General features: G+C 35.3%; 1 protein-coding gene across 2 annotated transcripts; it reads right to left on the bottom strand.

Annotated features, from left to right (window-relative positions):
- Positions 1–1,381: 1,381 nt before the first annotated feature.
- On the bottom strand, positions 1,382–16,190 carry LOC132313789 (protein PLASTID TRANSCRIPTIONALLY ACTIVE 12, chloroplastic). Of its 2 annotated transcripts, XR_009483469.1 has the most exons (12): positions 15,974–16,190; positions 15,758–15,828; positions 13,676–14,347; positions 11,963–12,075; positions 9,623–9,882; positions 8,902–9,023; positions 7,622–7,690; positions 4,531–4,584; positions 4,277–4,378; positions 3,643–3,761; positions 3,122–3,225; positions 1,382–1,923 (listed from the first exon to the last, which is right to left on the bottom strand). XR_009483469.1 is itself a non-coding variant. In XM_059812739.1 (11 exons), the coding sequence occupies exons 1-10, from the start codon at positions 16,056–16,058 to the stop codon at positions 3,669–3,671; spliced, it is 1,641 nt and encodes a 546-aa protein (XP_059668722.1). In that variant the 5' UTR covers positions 16,059–16,189; the 3' UTR covers positions 1,382–1,923; positions 3,643–3,668. The 2 variants fall into 2 exon arrangements, 1 of the variants encoding a protein (XP_059668722.1); XM_059812739.1 differs by lacking the exon at positions 3,122–3,225 and having other exon boundaries at positions 15,974–16,189.
- Positions 16,191–17,859: the final 1,669 nt, after the last annotated feature.

Genomic DNA, 17,859 nt, shown 5'->3' with positions numbered 1-17,859 from the left:
TAAGTTACACTATTGTTCTACAGGCATGTTGAAATTCTGTTACATTTTTGTTTTCAAATTTGTAGTAGTATTTTAGGTTAATGTAGAATATTAAGATATATCCTGTATTATATAATAGGGGAGCGTTAAAAATATCAACCGAAATTGTTCGGATGATACTGACTTTGAGTTCATAGAGAAAAAATACGAAAGCGATCACTTTGAGTTTATTTAGAAAAAACTCAGAACATATTACACATTCATTTGTCTTCAAGTCCTATCCTCTCAAACTGAGGAGAACAATTTTACAAAAATCTTTCTTTTAACACAAAGACTTTATTATTATAAATAATACTCCTACCTATTTATAAGCACCTCATCCCTAATGGACGGCTAAGATGCATCATAATCTACGGTGAATATTGTTCCTCTAGAACACTCTTAATTTCTCTACACTTTTACATATATGTGCACAATTATAGAATCCTCCACAAAATTTTACACTACTCCAAAAGACTCTGGAATATCCTCTTTCCATGCATATGTCATGTAACATCTTACTCTGCGCACCCGTGTCGCAAATTCTACATCACTCCAAAAGACTCTAGAATATCCTCTTGCGCATCGCTAGCATCGTGTAACCTCCACCGGCGGGACTTGACAATTGGCTGGTTCCTGTGTTATACCATGATTTGGTAGAAATGGCATTGACTGATTTTTGTATGCTGATTCACAATTTTGAGCTCTCTACAAGTTTACAATTAAATTGTAGTCCTCAAAACTCTCCATAACTATTGAGAACCACAAGCAAAAGGGTTTTTCCCAAATTACCCATAGGAATTTGCTCAAACGTTGAGTATTCTACTCAATTTTACAATTTAGAAACCCGATTCATATTAATTCTAAATAATAATGAAATTAAAAATTCTTGAATAAGAAAACATCTTATTCCCTAAGTTCTGAATATGAAATCAAAGTTTGCACTCAATTATTTTGAGGACCCGTATTTTCTTCTAATTGAATTGTTCAAACTAAGGAAAGAGAAATAGACATAGGGAGTGAGTGAATTATATTACTCGGTACAAGAACATCAGGTTTAAAGGTAGATCTCATGGAAATCACATAAAAGATAAGCAATGCTAGTAAATGTTCCTGTAGTTGAAGCATGCATGTAGACACGTGCACAACTTAAGAAACAATAAATACTAGGATGTATTAATTAGATGGTTATACAAGATACTTCTTTCAATTATCACACAGTTTTAACGGTCTGATACTCGGATAGTTTTCTGGATGCCAAAATTACAGTAACAATTCTGAAATTTGGAAGGAAAAAGAAAATTCAAATTTTGTGGAATAAATTAATTGACGTTCTCTTCACAAATTGCTTGAAAAGATCAACTTTTTAAAAACTTCTATTACACCATAAAAGAACATAAAAATCCTATTACAGATACCATATGAATCCTGTTGTACATTGACCAAATAAATTTAGTGACACAATTACTCTCAAAATGAAAATTCTGGGGAAAAAAAAAATTGCAAACTAATTCGAAGAAATTATGGTCGATCCGTAATTAGTAAGGAAACATACAATAGCTGCAATTCATGTTTGAACTGTGCAAACCTACACATTCCCTTGAACCAAAATGATTAAAGTATTCTTTATGTTGCATGCTGTTTCTTATGCTAATCACTGAATTCTCATACATATACAATACAAGAACTTCTCATTGCGGATTTAGTTCTCTCTTATCTGAGGGGAGAGGAAACATGCTGCAACTTTCTTCGAACTTCCGGCTTACATCTCTCTCAATAAAACGATTCTTTCCAGGTGCAATCTAAGCATCACAGCAACATTAAGGCATGCTCAGTAGTCACGAGCCCAATCGTTACCAATTGCACAGCAACCATAGATCCTGTCCATGTATGTAGTAGCATTTGCTGCATTACAACATTTTCACCCATTAGAATAAATCCTATCTTTTCATCCCGCAATTATAAAATATACGTTTATATATATTATGAACAAGCATCATCATATGATTTCTGTAAATAAGAAATCTAATCAACACAGTATTTCTTTGTTGGAAGGACAGATGTTTGCTCGTCACATTCAGTATTCCTAATATTCACAAAAATAAATTTCGAGCTCTTACTTTCAAGGGTGATATTTCCATTCAGATTTGAATAAAGACCTAGGAATTCTATCGACATACTTCATATTCTCTAAAATTTTACTCCAAAATATACTTGCAGGTGAAAGACTGGAGTTTTCCTAGGGTGAAGTGAATGATTCTCATCCCATCCATCACTTTATTCCAAGTTATGCTATAATACCAATTTTCTTCCAGAGAGTAATAGCCAGCATTGGAGAAAATCGATTTTCTTCCTAGGGGATGATGAAGTGGAAAGAAGGTTCACCTTCGGGACAAAAGTATGGAGGTCGAAAACTGATGGGGGTTTGGGCAATATGTGAATCATGAAGACAACCTTTCTCATCTTTCGTAGCTTGGGTGGAGGTTCTTGAAAGAGAATGAGCCTGCATGGTTTAGGGTCATCACTGCCAAATATCTTGATAAACAAGAATCCATTCATGTCTGGTGGAGCATTTTAAAACTCAAACTCTTCACATCAAAGGTATCAAGTGGAGAGAGGATGATGGCAGGAACATGTTTTTGTAGAAGAGTGGTAGGTTGGGAAAATTCCACATTGGTACTAGCTGCAAAACCAAGTCAGGCGTAGAAGATCAATTTTACTGTGGTGGACATTATCTATGAAAATTTGGAAGACTTTTACCTTCCTTAGTTCCTCTCCACAACCATCACAAATGATATTAAACAATGAAACACAAGGCAATTGAATCATCAGCCGGGATCATAAAGAGTGTACTACGAGTTGGAAATGGAATTAATACAATGGATTTAGAAAATCAAATCTCTCTTGTTCGAAGAATCGAAATACATCGAATCCTGGCCACACCCATTGCCATAAATAGTACAGCTTTTGATTCTAGCATGTACTCTAGGGAACAGTGGCTCGACTAAGTGTACTGATTACCAGGCCTTGAATCAAGAAAATTCAAATATGGACAATCTTAAATGGAATTTTGTAAATTAAAAAATAACGAAAACATGAAAACCTTCGTTTAACTTGTTGGGCTTGAGCATGAACTGCTGTTATCCAATAAGCTTTAGAAATGGCAGGGGTGTACGAGTTACGCCCAATGATCCTCCATGGCTCCATCTAAGATGCGAGTCAAAAGAACAGAAAGTGCTGTACGTTTTAGAGATTGCACTAAAAAGTGGCAAAGTCTAGCTAACTAAATCATCCAGATGACCCAAAATTAAATGACAGAGGACTGAGTTATAACAATAAAAAACTCCTCTGACCCGGATTTAGTTGATCTCTTTGCCCTGTAATAATCATTATGCGTTTACGATTTTTATCTGGAAGGATAGGAATGGGGAAGATTCTGGCTAATATATCAAATAAGTTTTAGGAATATGGTTTCATTTTGAACTTGCATGTTTACCGTTTGGATTGGGAATTTCTTTCATAAGTGCCTACAAGGTACATATATTTATATATTACAAGTGAATGCGTATATGGATTATTTTCCATTTTCCCTCTTTTTCCTTTCGAGGATTTCCATAAAATTACCTCAAAAATTGAAAAACTGAGAAATATCACTCCTCGTCAAAGTCCATAAGAAAATCAGTTAAGTTCTCAGAATCAACTATAGCTTCTCCAATAGACATGTCTTCCTTCTTTGGTTTACCCTGCAACAGGAGAGGAGAGAGAACATATTACATGTAGTTGCCTGAAATGTATAAATTAAGTTGGCGAGCAGATATATAAGATACAAATTAATTCTCGCGCACACAGATCATTGTCAACTTCTTGGTCCTTGAAGAAAGAGAATTCTCTGCTGCTATCCCTATCTGGTAGGATAGGATTCTAGTCATCTAAAAAGGAATTAAGCATTGGAACACATTCTCAGACTGACGAAATTCAGTCTGGTTCAATATTTCCATTCAATATTTTGTTATACATTTTCAACTATTACTGATATAGCACCACGATTCACATGAATAGTGATACTTAACTGCACATTGGGGGTTTCATTGGTTCTCTTGAAGCTCTCTAATATATTTAAGTTCTTCCCATCTTCAAGTGAAGTATAGGGTAATGCATAAATTAGTGTTCATCTCTCATAGACTGCCAAATCAAAAGCAAGAATACTACAAATAAGAAAAAAAATATTAATGACTAGAAACTGAGCCACCTGACTCACCTTTGACTTGCGTAGCTCAGGAGTACTTTTTAGAACACTCCAATTGCGTGTAATTTTCTCCTCCTCTTCATCCTCACCCTCAGCTTCACTATCCTCTCCATCCTATCACAAAGAAGCATAAAAAAAGAATGCCATAACTTATGCAACCAAGGTAAGTAATCTATAACTCCATAATAGCAAGCGTAACCAGAATGAATTGAAGTGAGAGAAAACATTATTAAGAATATGAAAGCCCAACAAGAAAACAAACTCACATCATTTTCACCAATGTCAACAGCTTTTGCCATAGCTTCATCCATATCTGGTATCTGTTGTAGAAGAGAGTAGACTCCAGATATTAAAAAAATTATTAAATAAATAAGAAAATGACCATCGAGAAGTTATACAGTTCCTAGTTTTAAAACCTCAGATGTAATAAATCAAATCAGGTGGGAGTAACTCTAAGATATACTTGATTAAGTAATTCTGAAGTTTGGGTGTGCTAAAGATGTACTTTCTATGGCAAGAGGTTGAAATGAGAATTCCTTAGTATTCAATGCGCAGATGGTTGGTAAGAACAAGCTACCTATAACACATGGGTAGTTCGGGTTCGATTTTGATACCATGGATATTAAGAACAAATGTGCTGGAAGCCCCAATAGATTGGGCCAAGGTGTAGCATAAAAAGATGTATTTTTACTTATCAAAAAAAAAGATTGGGCCAAGGTTAAAACCAAAGTGATCTTTTGGAGAGTCATTGAGAGAGAGAGGACATTTAGAAAACTCTGAGGTTAAGACTGCCCTTCTGGTAGTGTTACAAAAGAAAATATATTCCACTCGAAAATAATCCAAATCTATCCCCTTGTTACTGTTTTCTTGAAATTGGGGTAGGGTCATCTCTATTTATAGGAGACAAATGCATGTGCAGGATAGCAAGTACACGAACTGGTATGGCGTAGCCAAATGGAGATACTGTTACATAATGGGACAATATCCATTTGTCTTGAAGGTCATGTGATGCTCTGTCGCTCTCTTTATGACGGGCAGAGGTGTAAACCATGGAGGAAATATATATAGATGCATAATTGATTCTAGCTACCAGGCCGCTAGGGCTGTAAATGAACCAAACTTTCGACGAACAGCTTGGGCTCGGCTTGCTAAGAGCTTGGTTCGTGTTCGTTTGTTTAATAAATGAACCAAGCTCAAACAAAATTTTCATGTTCGATTATTAAATGAACTAAGCTCAAACAACTCCCAGCTCGGCTCGTTTGTTCATCATGTTCGTGAACAAACTTGTTGAACGGCTCATTTTGAGCTTGACAATACACACACACACACACATATAAATTTAGGCTATTTTAAGAAAGCTTATTAACCATTACACTTTATTTTAACTTATAAGTAGTCTAAGCCCAACATAACTTATATATTTATTGCTTCTGAATATGAAGGGGCCCAAGAAGCCAAGCCCATCTCAATTACCCAGCCAATTGTAAGCCTTATCTCTATTACCTTCTCTTTCTCACTCACACACAACCCCAGCCCCAGCCACTGAGATGGAATCTGTACACTTGATGAGATTGAGAAAGACAAATGGGTTTTGCCAACCTTAGGCTATGGCTAGAGTAACGCATACACAATGTAACATACAACCTTAGGCTATTGGTTTTCTGACACAATCGCCGGTCATAGAGAGGCAAAACCAGTCATCATTGACGATGAAAAGAGGTGATATACACACACATACAACGTAACATACAAACATGAATGAGCTCCAGTTGAGCAGTCCAAGCTCTCGTAACATAGCACATGCAGCATGGACACTGTACTCGTTTTGAAGCAATGTATGGTAAAAGAATACATTAAAAGAGTTTTATCTACAATTATAAAATAAACTTGAACTTTGAATAAGTTAATTAGCATAGGTTGTATATCAAGTGTCAAGTGTTCAAATATGTGGCTTGAGAGTACAGTCGTATCATATCCGGATGGTGCGAACCAATCCTGGAGATAGCCACTTGCACGGCTAGGGATATGTGGTAGAGATAGCTCTTGTTGTTGGTTTGCTATGTACGAGAAACCTTGTTTTAGCCCCTTTGCCAAAGTCCAAGGTCTAGGCACCTCCTGTGTTGGCTGAAGAACTAGAAACAGAAACATTGTGGAAATATGACACAGGTCATGAGTCTGAAAGGCACGTGTCTCATGGAAATATATCAAGCTAGCTTTCTGGAGAATTGTCTTTCTGGAGAACGCCAAGATTTTTTATTTTTATTTTTCAAACTATCATAATAACCAAAAGAATTTAACAGTAATTGATATTTTTTAGTACATTTACAATTGTTCTCGACTAGTTTTCATATTTTGAGAATGCCATATGATAGCTTCATTATCTATGCTACTAAATATCCCTTTTTAAACCTCAAATTATGACTCATCCATTGATCTTTCATTGGATTGAGCAATTTATTGTTCACAATATTCATAGCAAAAAATGTCCTTTATATAGTGGTAGATGCTAAAGAGAGAGAGAGAGAGAGAGAGAGAGACAATTACCATGGATGAGGGGTGGTAGAGTGAGAAAAACGAGAGAGACACTCAATTACTTTACTTTCTTTAAGATCCAAAATATTGGTGGGGGCAAGAAAATATAGTGGGGTATTTTAAATATTTAGTGGGGACATTTTAAAATTTTGACAAAAATTATAGGCCATAATGTAAATACAAAAATTTCAGGGGGGGCGAATGCCACCACTCGGCCCTTGGTAGGTCTGTCCCTGGGAGCATTATATTGGCCCACGTGACAGGGTGTTAATTGCCATGTAAATCTCCACCTGGAGGACACATGGCAAGGTGACGTCAGATACCCACAACACCATCTCATGGATGTGCCTAGAAACTCCCTTCTTGCCTCTCATGTCAGCCAAAAACCGAACTAATTAGGTGATCTGAACTAATATAAAGACTTTTTGGGAAGATAACTCTTGGAGTCCACATAACTCAAAATATACGGTAACAAACATGATATTAGATGGAAATTAGCTTAAAAATATATAACCAACGGGATTTGCCAAGTGGCATGTTAACACTGCACCATCACTGCAGGACAGTGGAGACATACTAGATAGATGCCTAAGGTTTTCCCATTACAATAACATGATATCAGTAAAGAAGCAATATGTACAGGCACTAATTTAAACAAAATGATATCCAATAGAGAGAGAGAGTGAACATCTTTGTCAACAAAATAATTTGGCATGAAAGTTGAATAAGACAAGGACATATCTTTTCTGTCCCTAAAGATAATTATTTATCAAAACATAAAAGTGGTAATGTATGATGCAATGTTCATAATTATCATTAGATTACCTCAAGTTCCACAGTCTTCTCTTTGGCCAGGATTTTCTCAAGCTCGTCTCTCGATATTATTTTGCCATGCTGACAAGACAAATTTGTGCAGATGATAAAAGGGAAAAAAAAAGTCAGCATTTACATCATCAAGACATTAGTTACTAATGCTGCAGCAAACATTCTAATTGGTTACGCATTTCCAATTGGTGTCAGGGTTGAAATAAGTATGCATTGGTGTGTATGTATGTGCATGCGCGTCTCTGTGTGTGTGTGTGTGAGTGAGAGTCAGTGAGTGAGTGAGTGAGTGAGAGAGAGACAGAGAGAGGTGGAAAATTTTGGGACAACTCTCTAGACTTCACTATGCGAGCAGCTCCATGGAAAACATTATCTAAAACACTGCTGATGCCTTTTGCCTTGATATTGCTGATTTGCTGATGGAGTTTCTAATTAAACTGAGTATCTTTCATGCCATCTAATTAGAAGTTGCCAGTGGATTCAATGTTTAAAAGAGTAAGAGCGTTAAACTGCCAAAGTTGAATGCATTAGACACTCACATGTTGGAACTATATGCATTCTTGCAATCAATTCTGATATTGGAGATTAAAGCTGAGGAGATTTGACCCCATAAATCCTCATGACTGAGTTATGTGAAAACAGTTAAGTACCAAAATTAACATGAACTAAATTGGATTATGCTTGTATTATGCTCCCAGACCCAATTAAATTATAGTTATTAACTCTGAATTCGTCCATCAACTATCACATTAATACATTTCCAAAAAGAAAATTAAGTCAAGTAGGCAAGTATCCTTAAGTTGACCAAGTAAATGGGTAAGGTTGAGTTGTTAAAAACGTTGCTGATTGCCTGATTCTATCTTATTATAGATTTTGGAAAGACATTAAGGCTGTCAGTGTGAAGAGGGATTTCGGGTTGTAGAAGGGACTTGAAAAACCAGAGTTTTGAATTTTTTTATTTAAGCTTTAAAAAACAAGGATTCTTGTATCCTCTTGAAGGGTTTAAAAATAAATTTTGAGGCCCCAGTTATAATAATTAGATCCTCCCAAACAGGTGTTACTTTTGACTCCCTAAAAGGATGGAACTGGAACATAGGACTGTTGTGCTCTCTCTCAAGAATTAAGTGACTCTGTCTCTCTCTCTCTCTCTCACACACACACACACACACGGCTTATGACTCCTTTCCTGTTTTTACTGCTTGAACTGAACTTCATACAAATGTTTCATACAAAAAATACTCTTAATAAATGACAACATTTTGAACATAAGAGCGAGTAATAACCTCTTTCAGATAAGCCAGCATATTGGGTGTTGGTTCATGAAAATCTGGACCCCTGAAATCAATCACCTCATCTGGATCTTGAATATAGTTCACTGTTGGGTAAACTGGATCACCACCCCATACTGCAAAGGTCACCAGATTATTCAAGTATCAGTAATATTCAAGTAAACTAAACCAGGAAGAAGCTGCAAAAAAAACATTTTTTTGTTGCTAAAATAACAAAGTTGATTAATAATCAGATCTGATTATATAAAATGCATAATAAGCCAGTCAAAACCTGGATATTATTTCCTAGTACCATAAAGAAAATAAGGAAAGCAAGAACTCAATTTGTAGCTCACACAACATACATGAGGAAAATGTAATATGATATACACAGATGGGAAAATTCTACCTATGTTTCAAGGTGGAGGTATGCTACTATGCTCATCAAGAATAAAAAAGGAAAAAGATAACAAGCAGCTGAATATATATACACATATATACATGAAGAGAGAGAGAGAGAGAGAGAGGATGATATCAATTTATCTTTTCTTTTAAGATATGGCAACAATGACAAGGATCAATAAAGTGAATAAAATAATAATAATTATTGCTGATTATTCCAGCCCGGAACTCATTATTAATTCAATAAAAATAAAATAAACCAAAATAAACCAAAATAATGCAGACAAATCAAGAAATGGAGATAATGCAGACTCATAAATTTTCAAGTAAATACTTTGCTTTATTTGATCCTCCCGCATTCGCATTGCCAAAGGATCCCTGGGAATGCGCATATCAGTCCCCATCATTATGCGATACTCTCGATCAGTTTGATGTGAGAACATTTCAATGAGTTGCATGTTTTCATCTTCACCAGTCTGTTCAAAATGTTTCTGAACAGCTTCACGCGAAGTGTCCCTCTTCCATGCTTTAACCCATTCAGAGTAGTATGCTATTGGACCTATTCTTTCCAGTCTTTCTTGTTCAACCTGCAGCCTACAAAAAAACTACAATTACGTCACAATTTTTATTTTTGAAAACTGAACTACAACAGCAAGCTTCTTCTATTTGATCATTCAGACCAGAAAGCAAGTAGCTACTTTGAAACCTCAAAGAGAGAAAAGCAAGCATTATTGCAGAGAATCACATGTGCTCTGATCACTTGCCATATTAGGCATCAGTCTGTTAAAGAGATTTGATGACTTGTTAGATACAGAATCTGACAATGTGCTAAGAAGTTAAAACCATGCAACTAGATACAGTAACAACAGCTTCACTGGGTCAACATCCCTTCTTGGTAGTAATCCACAGTTCATAAGTTTAAAAATGAATTCTGAACTATTAAGCATTGGCACAGTTTTTGTTCTTTTCACAGTACGCGTTATGAATGTATGATGATCAAGCAAACACAGTTCTCTATGTCTAGACTTCAGATTGCCTAGAAACTGACAAAAATAGAAGTCCTTCATTAACTATGGCCATAATTGCAGACTAGACAACTGAACCAGAAGCAATTTCATTGTTAATTACCTCATTAGTGAAGTGATACAAGCACACGATTGCAAAACTTCCCTAGTAGAGACCACAAGCTAGTCCTCAATAAAGCTTCTTTGTCAACACTTGATGGTGCTGTGGTCTGGAAAAGAAAAAATTAAAGGCTGAAGACTATCCTACCCTCACTAGGTTAAAGTTGCTTGCTCGGGGTGATTGTAGCATTCAACATATTAAACACCTGGCTGAGTAAAAGCAGCAATTTTTAGCTTCATAAATGTTGACAGCTTTTCTAGCAATGGATGAATCTTTGAGAATCAAGATAAGTCCGGGTCCTCCATGGTCAGGTATATGTCCCGCTCTGAACTTTTATCTTCTCACTATCAGAACTAATTGCACAGACAACTAGTTTTGCGGTTGGATATTTATTATCTACTGAGCAGATTAATAACTCTTCTGCTCCTCAATGACAGTCTAAATCCACTTTAACCTTTTAGCTATAACGCTTCTTTAGGTCTGATATAAGAAGTACGGACACTTCTAAAGAGGATTCTATCTGTGTTTGACACCAACACTACTAGGACCTTTTTGGACATAGGTCCGAAAAAATTCTTATTTTAGACACATGGCCCACACTTTTCAGACACCAGCAAAATGCGACTATCGAACTTTGGACATAGAAATTTCTTTTAGAATGGAAAAAAAAATAATAATAATTATAAGGAAAATTGAAACTAAATGTTACATAAGATATATTGGAAATTTGATCATATACAAAAAAATATATGTAAAGAGGTTCATTCAGAGAAAAGTCACTAAATTATGTTTATATATACATATATATATGTGCATACATAATTACATATAATAACTGTATAAATATACGTTGTGTGTTTTTTATGATTTATTTATTTATATACAGGACAAAGGTACTACTCAACTGAACAAAGCTTTTTCCCAACTATTTAGAGTCAGTTACATAAAACCATAATCTCAGTCAAACACATGTTATGATATCTCTTCTTGCCATCTTAACCTACGTTACCTTTTGTCTTCCATTTCCCTAGCATTACCCTCAATGTGGATCATGTTACTCTTCCTTCATGGTTAGTTATGATTTTTACTAAATGAAATGACAAGGGTGATTATGGCTTATATATTAAAAGTCGTAAATTTCATGTACAAATTAAATATTAAATTTAGGTATCACGAATTTGTTTTCTGTAAATTATAAAGTTATATGTAAAAATATATATATTTATTATTGTGTCTGTGCTGTGTCCTACTTTTCTTTGTAAGATTTGTCATTTCGACATATCTGCACCATGTCATCTTTGCCTCGTGTTGTAGCTGTTCGCATGCTTCTTAGCATCCAACACTATTGCCAAAAACCCAAACATGTTAATGTGCTATATAAAACTGCACTTAATTTTCACGGAACTGTTACTTCCAATAGTTGCAGTGCTTTCATGAATATTCTTTGGCTTTTGAGCAATCTGACCTGACTTTTTGGAAATTGCTCAGCTAGGGTGGGTGCTATAGGAAAACATGTTCGTTCAGCTACAACATGAGAAATCATTTATACCTTTCCTCTTTGTAAATATGCCGTCTTGCTCTATAAAGAGAAGTCTCAGTCAATGTTGGATGTTCACCATATAGCTTTATTTGCCCAGTTTCTGCCATGGCTTTAAGAAACACCTGATGAAAAAAATCAACTAGGCAAATTTAAGTCAATAGTAGGAGACTACTTAATATGTCATGAGCACATGCTCAATAGTGTGCTTGTGCATTACACATACGTATTAACCAAGGAATGCACTTCTGACTTTACTGGATATGTCACTAGACTCCAACACAAGCTAAATCACATAAATTGCATATAAATCTTGAAAATATTAGTGCCAAATGCAGAGAGGAAAAATCACCACAAATTAGATTCCAGCAAGACAATCAACTCATAAACCAACATGATAAGATATATCTTCAAAAATTGAAGTACTCTACTTAAAAAAGCATGATAATTTCAACTTCTTTTATGTGAATCCCTTTCATAGGACCATAAATTACAGATCCCAACTCCTGATTATGCCACCACTAACTGTAATGCTCAGATCACCTAAATGCAAGCCACATACACGTCTACGGACAGTATAAAAATTACCTAATTGTATGCCCAGGGCTTACTTTGGTTCCATAAGACCTTTGTTTTACCAAAAATATGCCTGTTCGAATCTCTTTTATCAGCATAAATTTTCAAACCCTTACATTAAAAAAATAAAAAATAAATAAAAAAGAACAATCTTCATTTATAAGGTCCAAGGAAAACTCTCAATTCCAATAAATGATATTTTTTCCTCTTGTCAAGTAACTCACACAACCAGTTATCTCTAAGAGGACTCGAACCCTCACCTTCCACTTTGGGAGGTAGAGGAGATACCACTGGGCTACAACCCTCAGTCAATAAATGATTTTCCTAAAAGAAAACTCTCAAGTCCAACCACTATTAAAGATAATCTTTGGCATATTCGATCTAGGAAGCATGGATACGGACACGGGTACAACACAATACAAATATGGCAATATATATATATATATAGAATACAGGTAGCAGGGGGCCGTCAAAAAATAAATATATTATCATATATATATAAAATAATAATTTTTGCTCTTTTTATTTATATAATCATGAATGAAATCGCTAATTTGAAACTTACAACTAAACGTTTGTTATTTTTGTTTTCTAATTAGCCCATAATATATTTTAAATTGCATTGAATCCCATTCTTCTAAGAAAAATAATTACAAAATCACTCTGTCATATCCCAAAAGTGTTCATGCCATTTCTCAGCCGTGACCAGCCATGTCCAATCAAGAAGTAAAATATTCAAATTTCAGGACACTTCTAGCCATGTCCAACAGAAAATAAATTATTCAAATTCTAGGACACTTCTAACCATGTCCGACACGTGTCCTACGCATGTATCATACCACCACGACACCACTAGGAGAAGTGTTTGTGACTATGTGCTTCCTAGTGTCTGATCAACAAGGAGTATGCACGTAGAGGGCATACTTAAAAGATATAACCTACGTCCCCAGCTTAAAGTTGGGTCAAGTTATATATTCAACTATGCGCTCTTTCCAACCTCGTTGAATAGGATGGCCAGAAAGAGGTAGCAGTTTTGCTGAAAATTGGATCATCAGGTGGAAGGAACCATTTCTGCATATTAATGACAACATAATGCAACTGCTAACAAATATCATTACTTAGCCACCATTTTTATGTCTTTGCACTAACCGTCTCAACATCAGGACGCCTCCTTTGCCATCTGGACCACTGTTCCTTGTCTGGCTTTCTCCAGTTCCACCATAGTTCTTCACTTGTAAGTGCCTGCTCTATTGGCTTCTTTGTCTTTGGGTCAATAAATGGGTGAGGGCGACCAAGTTTCTTGTCCAATTCATACTCAGTTAGCTCCACTTTCTGAGATTCTGTCTGATAAACGATGAATTCTGAAGAGAGATCTTTAACCTCTTTCATTTCATCATCTGAAGTTTCAACTTCCACCTGATCATCAAAAACTACAGTCATCTCTGAAGAGCCAGGAGGAGCAACAGATGCCTTATTTTTTTTTCTCCTACTTCCAGGACTTCTGCCAAAAGACGGAGATCCTGCTGAAACACCAGTTGGTTCAGGAGCCCTGGCAGCCCTAACTTGACTGGCTGTGCCTTCTGGCCAGTACTCTTGCCCCGGAATACTTGCACGAGCACCAGAAGCTGGTTCAAGCTGCCCAGATGTGGAGTCCATATAACTGTAATACGGTGCACGCTCAACGGACACCTGCTCAAAGGAGCCCTCCTCTCCGTTCTTGCATTTTATAGAAGGACATAAAGGAGCCCTTTTAAGTCGACTGCTAAAACCAATCCTAACCCGCCACCATTTTGATGCTGAAAAAGAACCTGCAAATGTTGTCTGGTAATTCCCAGAATAGCATACATATACCAATTAGCATCACATAACCACATGAGGAATGCCAAAGGAGGCTGGGGCAGATGGCAATATACCATCCACCTTCACTTCCACACACAAGATACATTTCTAAAAGCTTACAGGGCACCATCTCATAAATTTAGACAGAGATATGTTTCAACCAAAACTATAAACAATCATAGTAAGAAATAATTCCAAAGAAAAAATGTAGTACAGGAATTGCGAATAAGACATGCTGCCGCGTGAACGCAAACACACGCACATAGAGGGGGGTTAGGTGGCTATTTTGTAGGGATCCTATACCTCAAGTTCCTTTGTGAAATCAACTAGATGGAGGACCCATAAGCAGGGATAATAGGCTTCCCGTTATCATCTCAGTAGTTGTATACCTCTTAATTGGTAGTCAATTAATAAGGTCAAGTAATCACGGATATGTTTGGATCAGTAATTGGTAAGGGTCATTTGCTCTGTACATCCTAATCCTACCAAGGATGTTTAGAAGTTTATAAAATAATGTCCGGATCATGTAACTATGGGCCCCCAGATGACATTTCATGAGAAAAAGCTTCCCAACAAGACACCTCTTTGTGTTTCTTTAGAGATTGTTTTACTTGGAGTTGGTGGTGCATTGGAGGGCTCACGTTTATGATTATATTCAGTTGACTGCTAAGATTTGGAATGAAGCGGAACTTCCAGAAGAATTTTTAACAGTTGAAAATGGATTTCATAAGTTAAACCATGGGAATTTGATGACATTAGGTCCTAATTGTGATGCTCCTTAATGATGTCTAGTATGAGGCTGGATTCAATTTCCTGCCAAATACACATGACACGATCCCAATGCCACCTTGGACCAATGGCTTGTTGGTTCCAATTTCCTGAACTCTTAATAAGCTTTATTATGATTTATAAAGCATAAAGTTCAATTCTTTTAGTTCAAGAACCACAACATAACCATCTACAATCAAATTTTATTAAACTCCACAAATTTGTGTCCACCTTCAGCGTTAACAACACATTAGCCATATAAAATTATAAAACCCGTCCAAACCAAACTAAAAGGAAGTCATGAACCCCTCTTCCACTTAGAGAACTCTTCATATAAATTTCATGGGTAATTTTATGAAGTGTCAACTGCCAAATCATATCAAACACGTTCGTACAATAGTTTAGCTAGCATATATAATCTTCATTTCTTAATTTCGATTAAGAGTGGTAAATCATACACATAAATACTACAGAAGTAAGTATTCAGCAGAAAACAAAAGCTTAAAAATTACACTTCCAGGCGTGAAAAACTAGTGCATGTAACAAAATAGTTAAATAATACCAGAATATAAGAATGCATACTCAAATACGTGTGTGTATATATATGAATATATGTAAGTAAACCTGCAAGTGTTGGAAGCTGGACTTCTCAGCAACAAAACCACCTAAAGGAACCATACTTCTCAATCCTCTATCTGCAGCACGAAATAGAGTTTCAAATTTAACAAAGAGAATCCCCAATTTACTATTTCCGAACTAAGAAGATATTAAATACCAAAAAAATATTACAGACACATATAATATATGAATATAATGTTGTGTTTCAAGAAAGTACCAGACCTTGATACAACCAAGTTGGTGATATTGCTGTCATTTCTGTCAGTACTGATGATGACCCACTATAATTTTTTTTTTTTTTTTGCATAAAATCTATAATTGTGTGTGTGGCTAAGAAATCAGAACATCAAAAAGGTTGAATTTTGAATGAAAATTTTCAGGGTTTTAGGGTGGGACGATGAAGATAAAGGAATCATCGTGCGGGTCTAAAATTGAACCAGGCCCAACCGGAGACATTTATATGGCCGAAATAACCCGACTTGATTTCCAATCCGATTTACTGGATCCGTCCGAGATTGTATGGGGTGTGGGTTTTCCAGATTGTTTCGGGCTTGATCGGTCTAATCGGGTATGGGTTTCATTACACCTTTAATCAGGACCATTCCTGGTTTAATTATGCAAAAGCTTTGCAGAAGGTATTTTTAATTCCTAATTCAAATAAATTTGATCAATTCAATAGTTTTTTTTATGCAAAAAAGTTTAAATAATTTTGATTCTAGTGGTAAGTCACTTGGGCACGATACCTCGTAAAATATCACGTTTAAGGTTTGACTCCCTATAAAGGAGTGTAATAAGATTAACACGCACTTTTCTAAAAAAATAACAAATCCCCGCATGAAATGTGCCAAAGAACATGAACGTAAGAGCGAGCCAATGAAGATCTGTCCGCGGGTGCAATTGCAGGGTGGCATCTTCATTTCGAAACAGAATGATTCTCGACATTGGATATCTCAGCTCTTGCAAGTGAAATGCTATATTTGTTGTGAATTGCAAAATCTCGTGTACCATCGAGTCTTTAAACGCAAAGTGTGCTCGAAATCATCCGACCAGGGGCACATCTGCTTAGGTGTTTGTTTGAACAATTTAAACTAGGGACTTCTTTCAAAACAAACAAACTCAATTTGTGACATGAAAATAGGGACAAAGGCATAAATTATCCCTAAAGTATACTCCGCATAGCACTTTTACCCCCTATTTGAAAAGTGTGCAAAAAACATCCCTAATATTTTCACACTGTGCAAAAATACCCCATCTGACATAAATTAGTGTTATAATACCCGTTTTGCCCTTTTACTATTCCAAAAATGCCCAAAGGGTATATATGCTATTAATCTCATAATATAGGGGTGTTATGTGCACATTACTTTTTTTTTTTTTTAAAACATTTTTCTCTATATATATCTTTAACCAATTTATTTTTATTATTTATTTATTTATTATTATTTTTTAAAAACTTTGAGAATTTGTAGAATAAGGATTTGAATTTTTTGAGATTCCAGCTACTATTTTCTACTAATTTATTTTTATTTTTTATTTTCGTATCAACACTTAAAAAAAAAAAAAATCCCAATATCAGTGTGCACTGGTTTTCATAGTTTGGAAAAATTTTGTTTTCTTTAGTTTACAGTTTATTTTTGCCTTTTATTTTTATCTTTACTTTTTCTTTTATACTTTTATTTTATATTTTCATAGTTACTTGTCCATTGCCCGCATCTTCCAATAGTGTCATTTTCGGTCATTTTATAAAATAATTTTTTATATATATTTTATAAAATAGTTCAGTAAAGGTAATTTAATCAAAGGTTTAAATTTGTCAAAGGGACCTATTTGCACCATATTAAAACTTTAGGAGTATTTTTTGCACGATAAAGGCATCCTCCGATAGTGTCATTTTCGGTCATTTTACAAAATTATTTATTTTTATATATTTTATAAAATTGTTTAGTAAGGGTAATTTAGTTAACTTAGGGTTTAAATTTGTCAGACTTATTTTTGCACTGTAAACATACTTTAGGGGTGTTTTCTATACTTTACCCTATAAAAATAGCATGGTATTATGCCCCTTAATTCCTATATATTCATCTATTTCATAAAATGTATAAACTATG

Source organism: Cornus florida, unplaced genomic scaffold (assembly GCF_030987335.1).
Source record: "Cornus florida cultivar Cherokee Brave unplaced genomic scaffold, ASM3098733v1 CherokeeBrave_3.0.0_Hap2_Chr01, whole genome shotgun sequence".
NCBI classification, from domain to species: domain Eukaryota; kingdom Viridiplantae; phylum Streptophyta; class Magnoliopsida; order Cornales; family Cornaceae; genus Cornus; species Cornus florida.
The sequence above is the reverse complement of the archived record's forward strand: the minus strand, read 5'-3'. Positions and strand labels throughout refer to the sequence as shown.